The sequence below is a fragment of the Artemia franciscana genome, chromosome 7 (assembly GCF_032884065.1).
Source record: "Artemia franciscana chromosome 7, ASM3288406v1, whole genome shotgun sequence".
Classification (NCBI taxonomy): Eukaryota; Metazoa; Arthropoda; class Branchiopoda; order Anostraca; family Artemiidae; genus Artemia; species Artemia franciscana.
The window spans coordinates 53522516-53541629 of record NC_088869.1 but is presented as its reverse complement, the minus strand read 5'-3'; the positions used below and the strand labels follow the sequence as shown (position 1 = coordinate 53541629).

At 36.9% G+C, this 19114-nt stretch overlaps 1 protein-coding gene across 2 annotated transcripts in view; it reads right to left on the bottom strand.

The window, feature by feature from the left end:
* LOC136029459 (ubiquitin thioesterase OTUB1-like) overlaps positions 1 to 19114 on the bottom strand; it is a 38815-nt gene that overhangs the window by 12561 nt on the left and 7140 nt on the right. For both annotated transcript variants that reach the window (XM_065707871.1, XM_065707870.1), the window contains exons 2-5: positions 15721 to 15824; positions 12766 to 12980; positions 4298 to 4382; positions 1047 to 1241 (exon numbers count right to left, since the gene is read on the bottom strand). In XM_065707871.1, coding sequence (XP_065563943.1) covers positions 1047 to 1241; positions 4298 to 4382; positions 12766 to 12980; positions 15721 to 15780 — 555 coding nt within the window. In that variant the 5' untranslated portion in view covers positions 15781 to 15824. The remainder of the gene's footprint in view (positions 1 to 1046; positions 1242 to 4297; positions 4383 to 12765; positions 12981 to 15720; positions 15825 to 19114) is intronic.

Genomic DNA, 19114 nt, shown 5'->3' with positions numbered 1-19114 from the left:
AATTATAATCTAATATCTTATACCTTAAATAAAAAAACTAAACATGACTATAAGAATTTCAACAATTAATATGGACAAAACCATGCCAATTTAAAATAAAGAGAAACAAGAGGTGTTTCTCATTTTCTAATATAGATTTTCCGAGTATATAGATTTTTATATACTAATATAGATTTTTCAAGGGCAGTATTGTTTTAGCAGCCTGTTCTTGAACATCTTTTATTTCTCCTACTGAAATGCTTAGAGTATCAAACAGCAAGTCCTGTGTTTGGGACCAGGAGGAGAATTGGGCTGCGGACCTTCAACCCGCTCCCAGGATCTTAAGGGTACTGCAGGGAAAACAAATCGCAACTTAAACATCAAGAAACCAGTCCATCCGTGAAACGCGACGACCTCTAGTGACCAACATCATCAGATTTTGGTTGTAGAGCTATTTGAACAAGTCCTCAGTACGGAAGACCATAGAATCCCAAAAGCCACTTTACATTGGCAACCATCATGAGGTCGTAGCCAGGAAACACCCAGAAATACACAGCACAAGACTTACAAGAGGTATCTGCGTAAACTGCACAACTCTTTCAACCAGAATGGGAGGATATTACTCAAGCAACAAACCTGAAGCATGATGGGCCACTTCTCCTTAATGCTCTGGATGACTCGAGGGACACAGGCGGTCCTATGATCTTAGTTGAGAGTCTGTTTCCACCGAGTTTGAGAAACCCAAATGGGACAGCAACACGCCTAATATAGGTAACATATGCAGGAGGGAAATTGATGATCTGAGAAACCCGTTTTGTGCATATTTGTCAGATTCTGGATTGAGTAGTGATACCTTCGTTCATTACTGTCGACATTCAGCTTGAATGAGCAGTTACTGGAAAATTTTACGCCTAGTATTGTTCTGATAGCCTAGTATTCGTCTTTGAATTCTTAAATTTTAAAATTCTTTTTTAGACTACCTGCAGCATTACAACTTTAAGCAGGGATATAATCGGCCTCTATTCCCTCAAAAGTTGATAACAGAAGCACCTAAACATTGAATATACCTGTTTGCAAAAATCCTGAATGGTTCTTTCTCCTTCAATAAAGGCTCCATAAAAATCAGCATTTTTCTGCAATGCAAGTGAAGTTAACAAGCGAAGGTAGAAAACATAGTATTCAGCCGTTGCACCATCGTTCAAAGCACTTGACAGATCTTCAGCATTTATACCTTTCTCAACTGAGTCAATTAGATTCATAACCTGTAAAATAGATTAGTCTATCAATGGCTAATTTAACAGATTTAGAGTATTTTAAATTTAGCAGAATATACACTTTGTTTGCGACAAAAAAGAATCCATAGATTATTGTCTTCTTTCCCTTGTCTTTTTCCACTTCATTTTCTGAAAAAAAGTAGAAAAACAGACAAGAAAAATGAAAGCATAGCCTCTGACCATTTACTACTATACAAACAGAATCCTATATCTATTTTAAAGGTTCATTTCAGAAGTATTCCTATAATTTATTTTTAAGTACGTTAGGTGACCGTATTTCATACCGCAAGCTGTACGAAAACGTGGTTCTATTCCGCTTTCTAGCGCTATAACGAGAGAGAGGTTGGAATGGCTAGGACAAGTTTTGCAGACTGATGACAAATCCTAAAGATCTTCCTTTTTGACCATCTATCTAGGGCTAAACGATGCAAATCGTATAAGCCAACTAAACGATTATGGTGTTTAAGGGATCGTTCTGAGAGAATTGGGACAAAAAGTAAACTTTAGCAGAAAGAGCGAGGTATTGAGAAGGGGGCAGCCCCCCACCCCAAGTTTGTTCTTTCTCAGTTTAAATGTTGCTCCTTGCTTTCAGTCGCAAAAACTTGTTTTTGAAAATTTAATCTCTGATAGTTTTTCAAATAATGCCAGGAAATACGCCCCTCCTTCCGTGAAAAATCTCCTCCTTACAAAAAATTCATCCATGGAAAGTTCCCCCAGTGTAAGATCCTTCCCTGGAAAACTCTGCCAGGACAATTCCATCCTCGTTGAAATTTCCTTCCAGAAAATTTTTCTCAAGCTATTCCGCCTGGAAGAAGCTCCTTGGCTTACTTTCATTTGAAAAAAAACTTATTTTTTATTGAATTTCATATCATTTTTCAAATAATGCAGGAAATTTCCGCCCTCCGGGAAAACTGTTCCTGTAACCCCCCCCCCCTCCAGTGGAAAGCTACTCCCGTGGAAAATTCACCCACAGATAATTTCTCCCGCAGAAAATTCCAGGGAAATTTTCACCCCCGGAAAATCCCCCCTCCCGAAAAATACTTATATACATACCAATAACAAAAACTATGTATAAACAACAGACTTCATAACGTACAGCCCTTTCCCCAGAGGCTATGGGGGGTTCGTGTCATGTCATCCCCAGAAGCATAGTTGTTGGACCTTTCAACTATTCTGAACAAAATTTCCATCTTAAAATTTCAAATGAAAATTTCAGAAAAAATCAGATCATTATGGGGAAAAAGGGGCGTGGGAGGGCCTTCTATTATTTATAGTCATTTAAAAAGGACATTAAAACTTTTAATTCCCGTTCGAATGAGCAAATCTTGTAAGACCATAGGTTTGATATGATGCCTCTAGGGAAAAATAAATAAATAAAACTACATCCGTGATCTTTCTTTAGGCTAAAAATACAAAATTCCACATTTTTGTAGATAGAACCTTGAAACCTCTACACTAGGGTTCTCTGATACGCTGAATCTGATGGCACAATTTTCATTAAGATATATTGGGTTTCTGGTGGCGTTTCCACCCTTTTCCGAAAATCAGATAAATTTTCTCAGTCTTGTAGCTTTTGCTTGGCAGCATTAAACTTGATGAATTTTACGTATTTGGAATTAGGATAAAATTACCATTCTTTGATGTTTCTACTGTTACCAAAATTCCGTATTTTAGTTTCGGTTACTATTGGGCGAAGTCGCTCTTTACTTACAGTTCGTTTCCAGGAACTGTTTAATAAGAATTTCCGGGGCTATACTTGTAATTGTTTGCAATTTTTGGCAGGAGGAAATCACGAATAGTTAATAGTCTTTAAAGAAAACTGAGTTCTAGAACACACTCCAAGAAAACTATTGCAAATATTTTCAAAAGCTAACAAAATGCCTTCTTTTCTTTTGGCACTTTGATTTAAAACAGTACCATTGAATTAGCTCTGAAAAACCCCCAAATGGGGCTTAATCTTAAGATTAAGATCAAAACATAACATTTTTCGTAAAAATGAGTGATAACAAGAAAAAAATACCACACATTAGAGGGAAAAAGTCACCCATCGAAGTCCTACGAAGCATTTAAGATATAATTTAACCTATACGTACAACGATATACTAAAAGAAGTGAAGAAAATTCTCTATATAGGTCAACAGCAGTGTCTCCACATGTTTTCATAGCTCTCTCTTTTACATAAAGGCGAATTATATCCTATTCACTCACTGAAGGTAAATGGAGTAACGGTTACCTTCTATTGTAAAGCAATTATTCTTACTTTAATTTTAAAACACTACTCACTTATTAGCCACAAACAAATTATTTACGCCTTTCACCAAAGGAAGGGGATTTTAGGGTAGCATTGGAATTATTTATTCTTTTTAGTCTTGTACCATTTTGTTTCACAAGGAAATTTTTTATTTTTCGGTGGATTTACGAAATTCTACAGTTTCAAAACTGTAGCCTGCAAAACAAGGTGAAACAGGCTCCCATGGCATCATTGAAGATAAAAAAAAATTTACCATAAAGTTTCATACTATAAAGTTTTTCCGAATCACCCAAGAATTTTACCTTTTAGACTTTATAGGGATTTTTTGAAGCAAAAAACTTGAATTCATCAGACATAGAGCAGAGAAAACTATTTAACTAAGCATTTTTTTTCCTTTTAATAATTTATTCTTCATCAAAAGTTTTTTTTTGTCTAACTTTTACATTTTTACCAGGAAAAGATTTGAACAAGTAGACTTTATCAGACGTATCGACGCTATTAGCCTACTACATGCCATTTATGTGGTTTACTTTAGATTAGAAATATGAGTAATTGTTCTGCTTCAAGACCATCTATCGATCAGTTTCTAATAGCCCATATTTCCCACGGATCTTCTGCTACTGGCTAAACTTTGGTGATGAACTTGAAAAAGTTAAACAAAGTTCAACTTTTTTTCCGACTGCAATGAAGTTAGCAACTCATGTGAGGATAACGGTTTATTCAGTTCGTGGACAGCTTTATTAATGTTATTTATGGTGTGGAAGCCATTCATTAGGTTCTTTAATTTACTCACCGTATCATAAAAATCACTGATTGTAACTTCAGGATATCCTCGATCAAGCAGCTCTTTTCTACCATTTACTACCTGTTCTCTGAATCTAAAATTAGAATTTAAATGTTTATCAAGTTGATAATAATAATAATAATAATAATAATAAAAAAACAGTTATGCTTGTTTTAAGTCAGTGCAATAGCGGTAATACTTATAGTAACGTCTAGGAAATGAAATAGGTCAGAAATGAAATCAGATTCTAGAAATATGTCCTTTATAATAATGATCATACCAGTAACAGTATATTATTTCTAGACACACATATGCTATACGTAAAATTTTAAGAGAAAAATAGTGTGGTTTTGAAACCAGGATTTAACCAGAGTTGTATCCTATCCCCGTTTATGTTGATTATTTTGATGAACTTTGTCTTAAGGATCACGGCAAAGGTAATAGTGTAACACGGTATTGCATGGAAAGGTAGGAAACTCTCCTAGACTTAAATTATGTAGATGTTTTAGGTAAAAAAAAAATGTTATTTGAATGAACGAATGTTTTGAGAGCTCAGGGAACAGAAATATGTTTGAAAACAGGCTTGTTAAATGTTTTCCGGATGAATAGCCTGAAGATAGTTTTTTCCATTTTTTTAAGAATCCCACCTTTTCTCCTGTCGGTGACGACAGCACTTAAACAATAAAACAGAGCTAGTATTAACTTTAGATGTCATCGTTACCTAAATTATCTAAGAACAACTTTAGGAGCTCGTTAAGTGACCATACATGAAACAATAGGCTGTGCGAAAAACGTAGTTCGACCCACTTTCGAGGGCTATAATGAAAGAAAGGTTAAATATTTTTATATTGTTGGCCCCTGTAACCATCGTAGATCTATTCATACCAGGAAACCGTTATTCCCTCAATTTTGTCTATTAGTTGTTCCAATATTATAAAGCTTTTAAAGCAGTAACACACTTTCACCAGTGTTGCCACATTCAATCGTGAAAAAGAGAATTTGACATTACTTTTCTTCCATAAAAAATAAACGTTAACAATTCACTGATTTCCGGAAAACATACAAATAGAATTAACAACACATAAATACAATTACAGGATTCAACTTAAAATTTTGATCAAAATGATTAAAGCACAGAAACCCATTAAAAAACACCAATACAAATAAACAAACACAAAGTCATCACATAACACTCTCACGATGGGTTATACCTATACGAATAAACCGCACCAGATTCTTAATACTAATAAAACGCCAATTTTCCAGCAATTGTTCCACTTAAGGCTCATCCCTCTCATCAGCTCCGAGAATTTCTTTTCTCAAGACCCTTAAACCTTCACACTTCCCCAGAAAATGCAAAAAAAATTCCTCCCACTCTCCACACATCTCCAGAAATCGGACAACTGTTCATTCTAATCCTTCCCAAATATCTTCTTCTTCCTCCAAGTCGCATAGAATTACCTCTACAAGAAATTACCCACTTAGTATCATCCCTAGATTTGCCAAGCTCTAAAATACTCCTCCTCTCCCTATCCCCCTTTTACCCTAGAATACAAATCAAGACGAGAGAAGGTGATCTTATTGTTACCTTTGATTACATTCGATACAATAACTGAGTAAAGTTCATTCATTTGACGTCAAGATGCGGAACGGTTCTTAACAAAGATTTTGATTCAACAGCGATTTCTAGATGATAGTATGCTCGAAACAAACCTCCTGGGAGAATATTTAGAAGATTACATATGGATGAGACTGGATAAAGAAAACAAATATATACTAGAGGGAGATGTCATTTTGACAAGCTGGGTGCATTTAATGTCTTTTGATTGAGCTCAAGATCCCTGTCAACATTATTTAAAAGTTCAAATTTAACTAGCCGTTCTTGACATGTCATATACGTCCTGTTGACAATCCAAACGCACAAAGAGTCTTTTGATTTAGTTTAAAACCCCCTTAATATTCTACGAAAGATTTAATTTAATACCATTACCCGTTTCTTGAAAGAGATACGCCCTTATAACAACCAGGATGCATATAGTGTCTTTTAATTACGTTTATCATCACTCTTCAAATTCTCGGGAAGTTAAAACTTTCAGAGAATTTTAAGGGTTGACTTTTATTGAGATATTGCTGACATGCCGTTCTGACAAGCTGGATGCATATATAGTTTTGTTTAGTTATAACATCCCCCTTTGCATTCCCTGGAAGTTTCAAATCAATACCCCTAGCCGTTCCTGAGATTAATATAGATACATCTAGATACGCCCTTCTGACAACCTGGATGAAACTAGTGTCTTTGATTTAGTGCGACACCCTCCTTAACATTCTCTGAAAGTTTTGACTTAGCACCCTTAGAAATTTTTGAGATATTGCAGACACGCTCTTTTTAAGACCTGGATGCGCTAAAACTTTTTGATTCAGTCCAACAACAGTATAGTAGTAGTGGTAGCATAAGAAGTAGTAGCAGTCAATCGCAATTGGGGTAGTAGTAATAGTTGCAGATAGTCGCATTGGCAAGCTGTTGCAGTCATAATCACAAGTAGTCGCGGTCAAAGTCACAAGCACTGACGCAAGTAGTTACGGTCACAGTCGCATGTGCTGATGCTAGTAGCCGCAGTCACAGGTAGGTGCAGTCACAATCGTAAGGACTGACGCAACTAGTGATAGTCACAAGTAGTTGGAGTCACATTCGCAAGTAGTCCCCTTTGCAGTTGCAGGTAGTTCCAGCTGCAGTCGTAAGTAGTTGCAATTGCAAAAAATCGCAGTCTTGAGTAGCCACAGTCACAAGTAGTCGCAATTAGAGCCACAAGCAGTCAAAGTCCCAGTCGTAAATGGTCGTAGTCGTAAGTAGCCGCAGACACAGGGAGTTTGCAGGTCTTGGCACAATCAAAGTCGTAGTTACAGTCACGTCTAATTTGCAAGCAGTAGGAGGCGCAGTCACAAATAGTGACAGTCACAAGCAGTTGCGGTCGAAAATAGTCGCAGTTACAAGTTTTCGTAGTCGCTGTCAGAACTATTCGAAGTCACAAGTAGTCGCAGTCGCAGGCGGTAGAAGTCACAGTCGCAAGTAATCTCAGCTGTAGTTGCAGTAGTAGTGGCCTAGAAAGTTTCAGGCTGATACCCACAGCCGTTCCTGGGATATTACAGACACGCCCTTTTGATAACCTGAATGCACATAGTGTATTTCGATTTAGTTTAATATTTCCAGGAGTTTCACCTTAATATCTTTAGCCTTTTCAGACACACCCAGGATCAAACATTGCCCCTTTCCCAATAATAAGTCTTATATGTAAACAATGAGCAAACTGCATAATTGACAACTATATCCAGGGGGCTGTGGGGAGTCATGACATCCACGGGGATATAATTACTAGATTCGAAAAAGGGCGTGGTAGGGGGGCTAGTTACCCTTCGATCATTTTGTACTCTCAAAATAGTACTAGAACGTTCAATTTCCAATCAAACGTCCATCAAAAGTTTCTAAGGCAACCCTTCCATATGAATTAGCTCTGTGAAAAAAAAAAAATACATTGAAGTCTATTGGTCTGAAGTCTATAACCAACACTAGAGCATTGCCTCTGATAGATAAATATTGTTACATAGAACGAGATAAGATTAAATGCAGTATACACTGTAACTTAAATTTTATGCTATAAGATTTGCACTGAGGAGTCTTGTTTCCTCATAACATTGATTCAATCCATTGGTTCTTGTTAAACTGGTGAAACTTTGATGGAATTTTGACAAAGGATCAAAATTGTAAAAATGTTACTTCCCTGTCTGGTTAAGAGCTAATCATAGCAAATCTGTTTGGTCATGGTGAAACAAATTTCACCATGGAAGACCAAAATTGGAAGATGTCGACTTACAAAGGTGAATGTCAACACATTCACAATATAGTGGTGAAAAACCAAACATTTTATTATATTCTTGTGCATTCGGAGCCTCACCAGCACGTGTCGACAATCACAGACATGCTCCAGTGGAGGTGAAAAAGAGAGAAGCCAAGGTGTCACCAACAAAGAGGTGAATATACCGCATTATATAACCTGTATATTGTATGAAACTCACACTAGAATATACCACCAAGGAAGAAGACGTACACTTAGAGAGTCGCAAGTTAAATACAAGATATTACATGTGAAGTTGCATTGTTTTATTTAATTGATTTAAAGTTATACAAACTTTATAAAAAAAGAAATACACTGATCATTTCTGATTTAAACTCAAGATGTCAAGTTGATCTGATAGATCTACAGTGAAAGAGAAGTGGCAAAAATTATTTCGTAATGGCATATTAAGATCATTTAAATAGACTAGTCCAGCTACAACCTCCGAAGACTAATAGAACTGAAGAAGTAGCATATCACGTTCTTCCAATACTTTTAATGCTTGGTGCTCCAACAATATTGCAATCACAAAATGGAACAGAATTCAGTCGTCCAATTAAATCCCAAACGTGTGCTACGTGGAGAGATGTTAAGTTACTTCATTAAAAACCTCGTCAAAAGCCAGTCAAACCCAAAGCTGGATTCGAAAAGGCCAATCAGCGTACACAGAATCTGCTAACTGCATAGACAAACAATAAGGATAAATAGCGCAAAGATCCTCCAGGGCTACTGATACCGCATAGGGCGCCGAATCAACATTAAAGTTGCTGGGTATTTTTTTTACAGAGATGGGCAGCAACCCTGTCACCCAAACTTGCGGCAGCGGGAATCGTATATCAGCCCCCATAATACCAAACAGAGCATCAATCCATTATGCTACCATAGGGTTGATGAACGATAAAGATACAAATAAATGATCAGATGCTTTACCAGTTGTACAATATGCCAAGATCACTACATATCACTAATGAATACGCCAAAGCCCATGTGAAACCATTTTTGGCATTAAAGCAAAAAAGTTTTTCACTTAACGGACGAATTGCAGATTTTAAAACCAAAAAAACAACAAGAAGGAATTGTCCATACTCTTAAAACCGAGAAAGAGTTTGAAGAAACTGTTAATGCTTCTGAAAAAATTTGAGCTGTGCTCAGACCGAAAACCATATTCCAAAGAAAAAGAATGAAGAGGACCTTAAATCCACCACATTTTCACATCAAGTTCTGATTGAAAAGCACGAGTTGAATTCCATAAAAAGAGCGGCCAAAAAAGAGAATCTTCTACTGCAAGCAACAAGAATGTTACGAGCCATACAAACTAATTTCCTAGTACTGAAATTGGTGATACTGCAGGAATAGAAGTTCTTAATTTTGTAGAGACAGTCGAAAGGTGTTAGTAAATATTGTTGGGACAAAAAATTGCAACTTATGGCACATTGAAGTTGTGCCCTGAAAACAGCTTTGCATAGGTCATCAGCTAGTAATTTATAACAAGAGCTAAGAGCAAATATGGCACTTGTGACGAGGTCGGGAGAGCTAAGAGCCAAGAGCTCATATGACATGAGCTCTCGCAAAATTCTAAGAATCAATAGGTTGATTTAAAAGGAAAATCAGAGGCTTAATGCCGGTCGGGATTTAAAATAGGAGCTCTGAGACACGAGGTCCTTCTAAATATCAAGATTCATTAAGATTCGATCACCCACTCGTAAGTTAAAAATACCTCATTTTTTCTAATTTTTCCTCTCCCTTCAGCCCCCCAGATGGTCGAATCGGGAAAACGACTTTATCAAGTCAATTTGTGCAGGTCCCTGACACGCCTACCAATTTTCATCATCCTAACACGTCCAGAAGCAACGAACTCGCCAAACCACTGGACCCCCCCCATAAGTCCTTCAAAGAGAGCAGATCCAGTCTGGTTACGTCAATCACTTATGTACAACATTTGCTTATTCTACCCACCAAGTTTCATCCTGATCTCTCCACTCTAAGCGTTTTCCAAGATTTCCGGTTTCCCCCTCCAACTCCTCTCAGTGTCACCAGAACTGGTCGGGATTTAAAATAAGAGCTTTCAGACATGAGTTCCTTCTAAATATCAAATTCCAAAAGATCCGGTAACCCGTTCTTGAGCTAAAAATACCTCAATTTTTTTTAATTTTTCCGAACTAACACCCTCCCCCCAACTCCCCAAAAGAGAGCGGATTCAGTCCGATTATGTCAATAACGTATCTACGACTTGTGCTTATTCTTCCCACCAAGTTTCATCCTGATCTCTCCACTCTAAGCGTTTTCCAAGATTTCCCGTTTCCCCCTCCAACTCCCCCAATATCACCGGATACGGCCGGGATTTAAAATAAGAGCTCTGAGACACAAGGTCCTTCTAAATATCACCCATTCGGACGTTAAAAATACCTCATTTTTTCAATTTGTCCTCTCCCTCCAGCCCCCCAGATGGTCGAATCGGGGAAACGACTGTTATCACGTCTATTTGTGCAGGTCCCTGACACGGCTACCAATTTTCATCGTCCTAGCACGTTCAGAAGCACTGAACTCGCCAAAGCACTGGAAATCCCCCCAACTCCCCCAAAGAGAGCGGACCCGTTCCAATTATGTCAATCACGTATCTAGAACTTGTGCTTATTCTTCCCATCAAGTTTCATCCCGATCTCTCCACTCCAAGCGTTTTCCAAGATTTCCAGCTTCCAAGATTTCTGTTTCCCCCTCCAACACCCTATGTCCCCGGATCCTATTCAAATTGAAAATAGAGCATCTGAGACATAAGATCTTTCAATATATTAAGTTTCATTAAGATCTGACCACCCATTCGTAAGATGAAGATACCTCAATTTTCACGTGTTACAAGATTTCTGGTTTCTCCCTCCAACTCCCCCCAATAACGCCGGATCTGATCGGGATTTAAAATAAGAACTCTGAAGCACAAGATCCTTCTAAATATCAAATTTCATTAAGATCTGACCATTCGTTCGTAAGTTACAAATACCTTATTTTTTCTAATTTTTAATAATTACCCCCACTCCCAACTCCCCCAAAAAGAGCGGATTCGGTCCGGTTATATCAGTCACGAATCTTGGACTTGTGCTTATTCTTCCCACCAAGTTTCATCCTGATGTCTCCACTCTAAGCGTTTTCAAATATTTCCGGTTCTCCCCCCCAACTCCCCCCAATGACACTGGATCGGATCTGGATTCAAAAAAAGAGATCTGAATTACGAGGCCCTTCTAAATATGAATATTCATTGAGATCCGATCACTCCTTTGTAATTAAAAATTCCTCATTTTTTCTATTTTTTCAGAATTAACCCTCCCCCCACTCCTCCAAAGAGAGCGGATCCATTTCGGTTATGTTAATCACTTATCTAGAACTCTAGCGTATTTCCCCACCAAGTTTCATCCTGATCCCTCCACTATAAGCGTTTTCCAAGATTTTAGGTTGCCCCTCCAACTCCCCCCAATGTCACCGTATCCGGTCGGGATTTGAAATAAGAGCTCTGAGACACGATATTCTTCTAAGTATCAAATTTCACTAAGAACTAATCAGCCGTTAGTAAGTTAAAAATATCTCATTTTTTCTAATTTTCCGAATTAACTGTCCCCCCACTCACCCCCAGATGGTCGAATCGGAGAAACGACTATTTCTAATTTAATCTGGTCTGGTCCCTGATACACCTGCCAAATTTCATCGTTCTAGCTTATATGGAAGTGCCTAAACTAGCAAAACCGGGACCAAAAGACTGACAGACAGACAGACTGACAGAATTTGCGATTGCTATATGTCACTTGGTGGTAAATACCAAGTGCCATAAAAAGGAGTTACATTCCATATATGAGATTTCCTTTTAAGAAATGTCATAAAAGAAGCAACTGTAGCTAATTCCAGAAGCAGAGCCTAGGACATCCACACTGTCATTTCAAATGGAAGTAACAAATAAATACATCTGAAAAAGCAAGGGACTTTTGCGCAATTCAAAGTGTCATAAGATTTTAAGTTGATGGAATAAATAAGACAGGAATCACAAAGCTAAGTACCTTTTTTGTTATTATTATTATTTTGTTTTCTTATTTAATATTTCTATATGTTCTTTCCTCATATAGAATGCACTGTTTGTTTAAGTTCTCGATCAAACACCTAAGACAGAGAGACAAAAAAGTTACGTTACCATCGTAACATTTTCCCGACGCACTCAACATTAACCCATAGTACATAACTATACGCATCCCTAGGTTCATATAGCTGCTTTTTAACATAAAACCTCCATTTCTCGTCAGACTTCGTCTGTTTTACAAAATTGTAAACAGGCCAGTTCACAAAAGAAAACTTTATTCTTTTCAGTTCTCTGTTCTTGAATTTTGTATTTTATAATTTTAGAATGAACTGGTCTAATATGAAAAGTTCTGCGTTTTTCTTGTTTTTGAAGTTTTGTATCATAGAAATATATAGCTGCGTGCACCACGGTTAGGACCATTACCACTCCTGGTAATTGAAACGAAATAGCCTCTGTCATATATTTTTTTCCTCAACTTTGCAAACTAAGTCGTAATTAGACAAATGGTAATTAGGAACAAAATATTATACTTCTTTTGCTGGTCTTTGTTTTGAAGCATCTCTTCCAGAAGACGAAAACCCACAGCTCTGAAAAAGCAGTTTCCATCAGGGCGTGCACGTCGCAATTTTTTGTATTTCTTCTCAAGCCGTTTAGCCTTTTCCTTGTATTTCTCATCTGTTTTATATTCATCTTCCAATGCATTTAGCTCCTCCACTTTACCAATAAGGGGAACCTTTTCAGCAATCTAAAAAAGAAAACAGGGTTGTCTTTAATTACACTTTTTTTTCTTTTTTCCTTTTTTTACAGCATGACAAGCAGTTTGCAACTTGACAGCAAAGTTGTTCTACTGCTTAATGTTTTTTCGGGAAAAAAAAAAGTAAGATTCGAATCTCCATATTTGTAAAACGTTAAAGTATTTTGGTAAGCTTTTTGGAAAAGATTCCGACCGGTTTTAGCCCATGACCCGTAGGTGGTTTAAATCCCCCCCCCATCAAGAAAAAACTGTACACGGGTAAAGCACATACAGTAAACCTCCGTAATTCTTCATGTCGGTCGAAATCGGGCTTAATAAATTTTCTCTACTAAATATAGCTCGAAGGAGCCACCCTAGGAGAGTCATGACACGCTGGACTTGCAATCCTATGTCCTTCGGGACAGGGATCAGAGTCCTGGTGTAACCAGTCCTTCGGATTGGTGTGGGAGTTAGTGATGTAACTCTGCGAGCTCAGCCACCGCAAGCCAGGGAACCTTACGGTTAAACAAATTCCCAAGTAATATCTGAACTTCAGATGCTCTGTGAGGGGGAAGAACGCTTGGTTCTGCTGCAAGAACAAGAAGAAGAGGAAGAAGGCTTGAGGTTTCTTTCTGACATTTATTTCAGGTTCCTACCAAGGATATAAAAATATATATTTATTAAAAATAATAAGAAGTTTTGAGTCACCAGATTTTTTACATGTAAAATTTCTTTCTCTCAGTTCCAACCTTGAACAGCTACATCAATTTAATCACACTCCCCCATGTACTGTCTGATTTTTTCAAAAAAGCTTTTACTCCCTAGGTTTCCTCCAAAAAAATAACTGGAGTGGGACAATCTTGGTCATAAATGACAAGTATTGCAACAGGCCTAAGCTCCTTGACTAAAACATATGAAATCTCTTGCTGTGGCATGTCAACTAGATAACAGGAAAATATAATAATGAAAATACTCTGCTAGTGTTTGTATTTTTATTCCTAGTTGGTTTCGACGGCATAATAGTAAAATATTGTACTGGCATGTTAATATATTGAGAGGGAGTAGCCAATCCGGACTTGTCCCAGTTAAAGATACGAACAGGGCCACGATTAGTGATAAGGAAAGAGTTAAAGAGATGGGTGGAACATTTTGAGAATGTACTGAACCGAGATAAAGTTGCAGAAAAAGATATAGAGGAAAATGAAAAAAGTTTGTGATACCTTGGATGTGAAGGAAGAATTAGCGACAGTATTAAAAGGATTAAAGAATAATAAGGCTCCAGTTGCTGATAGTGTAGAAAATGAGTTTCTTAAATATAGTGGCTCTGAGGTCAGTAATAAGTTACTGAAGATTATGAAAATAATTTTTATAAAAGGGGAAGTACCTAACGATTTTAGGAAAACCCTAATTAAACCACTTTATAAGAAAGGGGATAAAAGTGAGTGTCGTAATTATAGAGTCATTTGTCTGGTCTCTGTAGGTAGCAAATTATTTAGTAATATGATACTTTTTAGACTGAGAGATGCTATAGACAAAGTTTTAAGAGAAGAACAGTGCGGTAATAGATAAGGTAGAAGATGTGTCAACGAAAGTTTCACTCTTAGGTAAATAACTGAGATATGCCTTAGTTGTCAAACACCTTTGGTTCTCAGTTTTATAGGTTATGAGCAAGCGTTCGATTCTGTTGATAGAAGAGCTTTAGCAAAAGTCTTATCCTGACAGGGTATACCAGACAAATACATTAAAGGGATTAGTGTTGCAACACTGCTGCAGTTAAGGTAGGAAATGAGGTTAGAAACTGGTTTTGTATTAAATCAGGAGGTAAGCAGGGTTGTGTTCTATCCCCCTTTATATGGACTTAGTCTTAAGGAACACAGGAAAGGCAATAGGAGACCATGGAATCGAATGGGGAGGAAAAACTCTCATGGACTTAGATAATGCTGATACTCTGTTTTCTAGGGCTATAATGAAAGAAAGGTTGAGATGGCTAGGGCACGTTCTGCGGATGACAGATTGCCGAAGATTGTCCTTTTCGGCCAACTGTCTAGGGCTGAACGGAAAGCAGGTCGTCCTCGTCTAGGGTGGGAGGATGTCATAAAGAAAGGTCTAAAGGAAATGAAAACGTCCTGAGAGGATGTAAAGACGGAGGCTTTGAATAGATTAAGATGGGGGAGGAGTACGTGTAGCTATGCTGGCCTCAGGCGACTAGGTGCTGCTGTGAATTGTTAGTAGTAGTAGTTGGTTTCGCAACGATCGAAAAGCTTGTTTGCGAGGATATTCCTAGGTGAAATTAAGCTCTTTCATCAGCAATTCCTCAGCAGATTTCTCTCTCATTATTCACTGAATTGCCAAAAAATGTACTAAAACTACTAATTATTGACATCAGAGGTGTACACAAGTTTGACCATTAGAATTGGGAGAGAAAGGGGTAAATTCCAACAGGTGTATTTGCATGCCATTATTTTAAGTTTTTCTAAGGAATGGTTCTTTTGGACAATTCTCAGGGAAAGTCCTCCCTGTCTCCGCCTTGTTGGTGCGCATGCTATTTAGGAAAAACACTTCCTTGAAGATTTATATAAAGAAACTCATCCCCTCAGATAGGCTTGGGCCCAAAAACAAAGACAAAAAAAAGAAGAAAAATCAGGTTTAAGCATTTTTACCAGAAAATTTGACAGTTGTGAGGATACCCTTTTTTAATTGTTCCTAAATTGCTAAATGATGGCTGTTTTTTCTTGACAAGAGAAATGCTTACCTCTTTGCTAATCTCACTCTCCTGTTTCATAATTAGCTCATCTTGATTTGCTGCAGCCATTTTTGGACCTTTCAGAACTGATTCACTTCAAGTTGGCAGTTTACCTTCAAAAAGCAAATATCCAAACAAATAGTACAAGAAAAAACAAAGAAAATAGTATTAATATATACACGAATATAACAGAACTAGCCGAAAAAAGCCAGCTATGCTGTTGCTTCTCTCTACTTGATCAGGCATCTGGCTCTCGCATATAAATCATTTCATTTGGTTTGGTAGCTTTCTGGCCTCATAACTGGCAACTACTTCACTAAAGCAGAGCTTTATCAAGGTAATAATAATAATAAAAAAAAAAGTTATTGGCCATCCTTTGTGATGTAGTTTTACCAAATAAAACGTTACGTCATGGAAATAGAAACCCTAAATTCAAATTAGGGTATTAGAAGCTCTAATAGCCTTAGTTTTTCTTAATAGAAAGATTTAATTTAAATTTAACTCACCTTTTCACATGGCAACAAAAACTGATGCATTTTTATAAATTTCGTGACAAAAAATGAGGTGTGTTTTTACTGTTTATACAAGGAAATGTTAACTACAACTTTACTTGAAACTAGAAGATTTTATATGAAAAACCTCATAGAAAGTGTCAGAAAAAAAAACACATTTTCTAAAATTAAATATTAAAAAACAGACCTACACATGATGTCCATTCACTTGGCAGTTATGATTATGAAAGAAAAATAGACAATCAATAACAAATAAATCTTATCTCAGCTGAAAGCCTAACTCCCAGTGTAGTTCAAAGACATTTAAATATTCTTACTACTAAAAAACAACAACAAATAAGCATGTCGCAGCCCCCGAATGCTTGGCTTTATGACTGTTCAGACTATTTCATAAATCAAACTACTCCAGGAGGGCTTAAGGATATGCTATGGCTGAAGTTGTACCACTATCTCTTTAAAAATCTCTATTAACCCCGTCAATTGTTTCTTGAAACTTTAAATAAGACCCATACCAATCTTCTCCAGCAGTGTCCCTGGATTAAAACTGTTGCATGAATTTACCAAGTTTGAATATTTTTGCATTAAGGACCTATACATATAAAACATGCAAAAGTAGAAATTAAAAAATCAGAAGCATTGAATAATTAGCAAGCCTCAATTAAAATTTACTCAAAGTAATGAGTTGTTAATTTAATGTTTTTACCTGCTTTTGACAAATTTTTAATCAGCCTTAAAAATTATGTGGGCAAACTGATATATTTTCACCGATCTTTCAAAGCAAAATGCTTTAAAGCCCTTTGAGACTGGAATGGAAAAAAGCTGCAGAAAAATTATTAGACGCTGGTATTAAGAGAAGCTTCAACCTGACTGTTTGTGGCACTTTGGATGTAAAAGAAGATTAATTTTGCGAGGAAGAATTAGTGATAGTACTAAAAATATTAGAAATAATAAGGCCTCGGATGCTGACAGTATGGTGAATAATTTTTTTTAGATATGGGGGTCAAGAAATAAGAAATTAATTACTGAAAATTATGAATATGATTTTTGAACAAGGAGGAGTACCCAGTGATTTTAGGAAAACCCTAATTAAACCCCTTTATAAGAAAGATGACAAGAGTAAGTGTGGCATTTGCAGAAACATTAGCTTGGTTTCTATAGGAAGCATATTACTTAGTATGATGTTAATTTTTTGAATTAGAGAGGCTGTAGATAAAGTTCTAAGAGAATAACAGTGTGGTTTTAGGAATGTGTGGTTTGTGGTTTACGCACTGACCAAATTTTCACTCTTTGATTCACAATTGAAAAGTGCCTGGGTCATGAAATCCCTTTAGTCCTCAGTTATATAAATTATGATCAAGTGTTAGATTCAGCTAACAGATCAGCTTTAGCAAAGGTTCTATCAGAGGTTTTGAGAGTTCAGGAGTGCATGAATAGTTCTGAAAAATACACTAAATCACTAAAACTAGGAATAAGTAAAGATGAAGAGGTGATGTTGGACAATGAGAAGATTGATCAAGTCGACAGCTTCACTTACCTTGGTAGCATTATTAGTAAAGGTGGTGGGTACAGTGAAGATGTTAAAAGTATAATGACCAAAACCAAGATCCAGTGTGTATTTTTCACAGTTGAAAAAAGTAGGGATGAATAGGAAGATAGGTCTGCAAGCCAAGATTAGAATATTGAAAGCTACAACACTACCAGTGGTCAAGTGTGGTCCTGAAGAGTGAGCACTCCAAAAGACAAAGGAGGATTTGCTAGATATTTTCAAGAGAAATTGTCTATGGATTTTTTTGGGCACCAGAGTGATTGACCATATCTCAAACAATAAGCTGTACAAAAAACGTGGGTCAGTCCTGCTTTCTAGCGCTATAATAACTGAAAGGTTGAGATGGCTAGGGGACGTTTTGTAGATGAAGGATGATAGATTGTCATAGATAGTCCTTGCCTGCCAACCGTCTAGGGCCAAAGGAAAAGCAGGTCATCCTAAAACGGGGTGGGAGGATGTTGTAAGAAAAGATTTAAGATAAATGTGAACTTCTTGGGAGGGGGTAGAAAGGGAGGCTTTAAATAGATTGGGATGGAGGAGGAGCAAGCACAGCTGAGTTGGCCTCAGGCGGTTTGGTGCTGCAGTGAGTTGTTAGCATTAATAGTGGAAGCATCATGCAAGTATAAATTCATATACTGGTAAATTGCAAGAAAAAATTAAAGCAAAGAAGGATAGACATTTTTTTTTCCAGACAGACTCAAAGACAGTGGTTCAATTGGGGGAGGGATGCCCCCTATATATTGAAAAACCCCATGTTATTTATATTTCATACCTATGTCACATTTTAGCTTTGTGCTATATTCAGGCAGCAAAATTGGCTAACAAGACAACTAATAACTAACAGATATTTTGCTTAGTGTTTTTTGCATTTTTCTATCCCCACAAAAAAATAAAAAACAATTCCTGCCTCACCCTCCTCCCCTTATATTTTTTTTGAATTGATGCAATTACTCAATTCAAAGCTTAACATAATTTCATATCTCAACACTTTAATAATATTCAATTTGATGGATGATCCTAAATATGTTCATCAAATCTGCCTGTAAACTTCGAAGATTTAAACTAAACATATGCCAACTGTAAGGTATATGCTTCTGATGCAGAACTAACCTACACAAAAGTAGCCATATTGGCTTTTTCTTGATAAAATTACGTTAAAATGGCAGCTAATATTATATTGACAAAACTATGCTCCAAGTGTTGAAAATTCTTGTCAGGTGTAGGGGATTACCAGACTGACTAAAAATGTTCCTCCAGCTGAATTCAAATGTAGATATTGGCTTCTATTATGAGATCATATCTTTTGATGCTAGTATCCCAGAAAATTCTTTGATTGCTTTGTTTT